Here is a 2,073-nt window from a genome sequence, read left to right as displayed (position 1 = left end):
TGATCTCTGCCATGTTGTAGATGACGAATCTCAGAGCTTGAAGGGGAGCCCCGGTAACAAAGGAAAGGTTCAGCGAGCAGCCAAGATGCTCCAGACGGCCTTTGTCGAATTTTATCGTGGGCTTCGACTCCTAAGAAACTTGAGGTGAATGACCTCTATACGATTGATCCATGTTCTCAAAGTGTTGAAAACTTACTTGGCAGCTCCTTGAACATGATGGCATTCGTCAGGATCCGCAAGAAATATGACAAGGTACTTATGGAAAATGGAAAATTACTGCAGACTTCTAAAAAGCTTTTTTAAATTTTCACGTGACTGGAGTCTGGCAGTTACCTCAAGATGGTCGAAAACTCTCACTTTGCAACGTCGTGACAGGTGTGAAAAAATTTTCCTTTGGGGGTCTTGCTGATGGGATTTCATTGCTCCAATGCACTACAGGTAGTAAAGTTTATGGACCGCGTAGAGAGAGTGTTCACTCTGCACTTTACGAAAGGCAACCGAAAGCAAGCCATGGCATATCTCAGGCCCATACACTCTGCGAGCAATCATGGAAATATAAACTTTATCCTGGGTAAGAGCAGGATATCCATTTCATGCGGATCGTCCTTATTAATTAACCTTCTATCACCATTGATGATAGGACGCAGAGATTGTATACTAGTGGTTTCATGTCCATGGCATTGCCTCTAGAACAGGAAAGCACTCACCATACCTCTGGGAATAACTGTAATCTATTCATTTAATTTTCAGCTAGAACTTTCAGAGATCACGGACCTTATCCTTTCTTCTTGCTGCGCTCTTTGGAAGGTTTGGTAGCCTCCTCTTCGGCGTTGTGGTCGGCTTCAAGTCTCGCGAGCTGCAAATCAAACAATGCTGTTGTGAGGATTCCTTCTTAAAACACCACTTTACCTTGTCAAGGACGGGTTTTAAGTTCTCTGTAGCGTGTCTTTGCCAAGTCAAATCCATCCTTCCTGAGCTCCTGATAGATGCATAGAGCATGAAGAACGAGCGAAAGAAAACCTGCGTTGTCACCTTTCCAGTGTGTTGGGTGTGATCGTAAGGTGCCATTTGCCAATACATGATCGTCCAAGAGAAAAAATCTCTCAGCGTTTCTCCAGGCTGAAAGACAAATCAATAACAAAACAGGAAGATGAACTACTATCAGCACTCACCAAAAGTGTTTGTTGGGAATCAGCCAGGCCCAGCTCGGATCAATCTTTAATTTCCGTGCTTTCTGTGTCACCTTTTTGCCTTCGCCCCTAAGAATAGCAGCTGCCTCTTCACAGTGACTCCACTGCATCCTAGAACACAAAAGGAAACAGACAAGTTTTCTTACATCCTTCTTTTTTACTACCTCGTCATCGTCCTCTTCGTCTTTTCCTTTATTAATCGATCCAGCATCACTGTTGTCACCATCAGTTTCGCCTTTCTCCTTACTAGCTTCAATCCACGCGCTTTGTGTTTCCTGCTTGAGACATTAGTATGAGGCTGGATGATGGCTCGATCATACTAACCTCAATAATGCACTTCCACACATCGAAGGTCCAGCGAGGAAAGGTCGTCGTGTCACTTTTTTTTTGCCGACTTCTTTCATACCTCCATACAGAAATAAAGTATCCTTTCCAACGACCATTCCAGCATTCATTCTTCCACAAGGCAACAACCTTCAAGCCGAACGCTCAACGTTGAGACGCATTTTCCACATTTGGATCAACCACTTTCCTCTGCTTTGGATGCACACTTAACCACTACACAATCTCAGATTGCCATACCTTAATCTTTAGGCTCTTTGGCTTGAGAAGCTCCAAAGGATACCTGCGAGCGATGGTGTTTAGATAATTTTAAAAAAATCGACGAGATACAAACCATCTGGAAAGCATATACATCTCGATCATAAAAACGCTGTGCAGGGAATCACCTGCAAAAGACATTAGTTTTTCCAACGCATGCATTGAAACCGTACTCATCAGCATCAACTACACCACCAAACAAGATGTGGACAAAAATCCTGCTCTTGGCCAGGAGCCATACCGGATTTTTTCACCTTCACAAAACACATTGAAAAACTAAAAC

At 43.4% G+C, this 2,073-nt stretch overlaps 1 protein-coding gene across 3 annotated transcripts; it reads right to left on the bottom strand.

The window, feature by feature from the left end:
* Positions 1-715: 715 nt before the first annotated feature.
* Positions 716-2,066, bottom strand: LOC9652952. 3 transcript variants are annotated; one of them, XM_024668204.1, is made up of 9 exons: positions 1,964-2,066; positions 1,867-1,918; positions 1,773-1,815; positions 1,515-1,664; positions 1,355-1,465; positions 1,173-1,301; positions 1,033-1,119; positions 910-979; positions 716-856 (listed from the first exon to the last, which is right to left on the bottom strand). In XM_024668204.1, exons 1-6 carry the CDS (start codon positions 1,971-1,973, stop codon positions 1,281-1,283), a joined length of 387 nt encoding a protein of 128 aa, XP_024523972.1. In that variant the 5' UTR covers positions 1,974-2,066; the 3' UTR covers positions 716-856; positions 910-979; positions 1,033-1,119; positions 1,173-1,280. The 3 variants fall into 3 exon arrangements, 2 of the variants coding, with proteins under 2 accessions (XP_024523972.1, XP_024523971.1); XM_024668203.1 differs by having other exon boundaries at positions 2,032-2,064; XR_002991568.1 differs by having other exon boundaries at positions 1,515-1,724; positions 1,867-2,066.
* Positions 2,067-2,073: the final 7 nt, after the last annotated feature.

This window comes from Selaginella moellendorffii, unplaced genomic scaffold, assembly GCF_000143415.4.
Source record: "Selaginella moellendorffii unplaced genomic scaffold, v1.0 SELMOscaffold_615, whole genome shotgun sequence".
Lineage (NCBI taxonomy): Eukaryota > Viridiplantae > Streptophyta > Lycopodiopsida > Selaginellales > Selaginellaceae > Selaginella > Selaginella moellendorffii.
The sequence above is the reverse complement of the archived record's forward strand: the minus strand, read 5'-3'. Positions and strand labels throughout refer to the sequence as shown.

Bases quoted from the DNA above. Each gene is read 5' to 3' on its own strand.
- LOC9652952 (XM_024668203.1), bottom strand. From the start codon at position 2,059: ATGTGTTTTGTGAAGGTGAAAAAATCCG. The intron at 1,919-2,031 runs GTATGGCTCCTG...TGTCTTTTGCAG, and splicing joins TGTGAAGGTGAAAAAATCCG to GTGATTCCCTGCACAGCGTT. The intron at 1,466-1,514 runs GTTAGTATGATC...TGTCTCAAGCAG, and splicing joins TGTGGAAGTGCATTATTGAG to GAAACACAAAGCGCGTGGAT.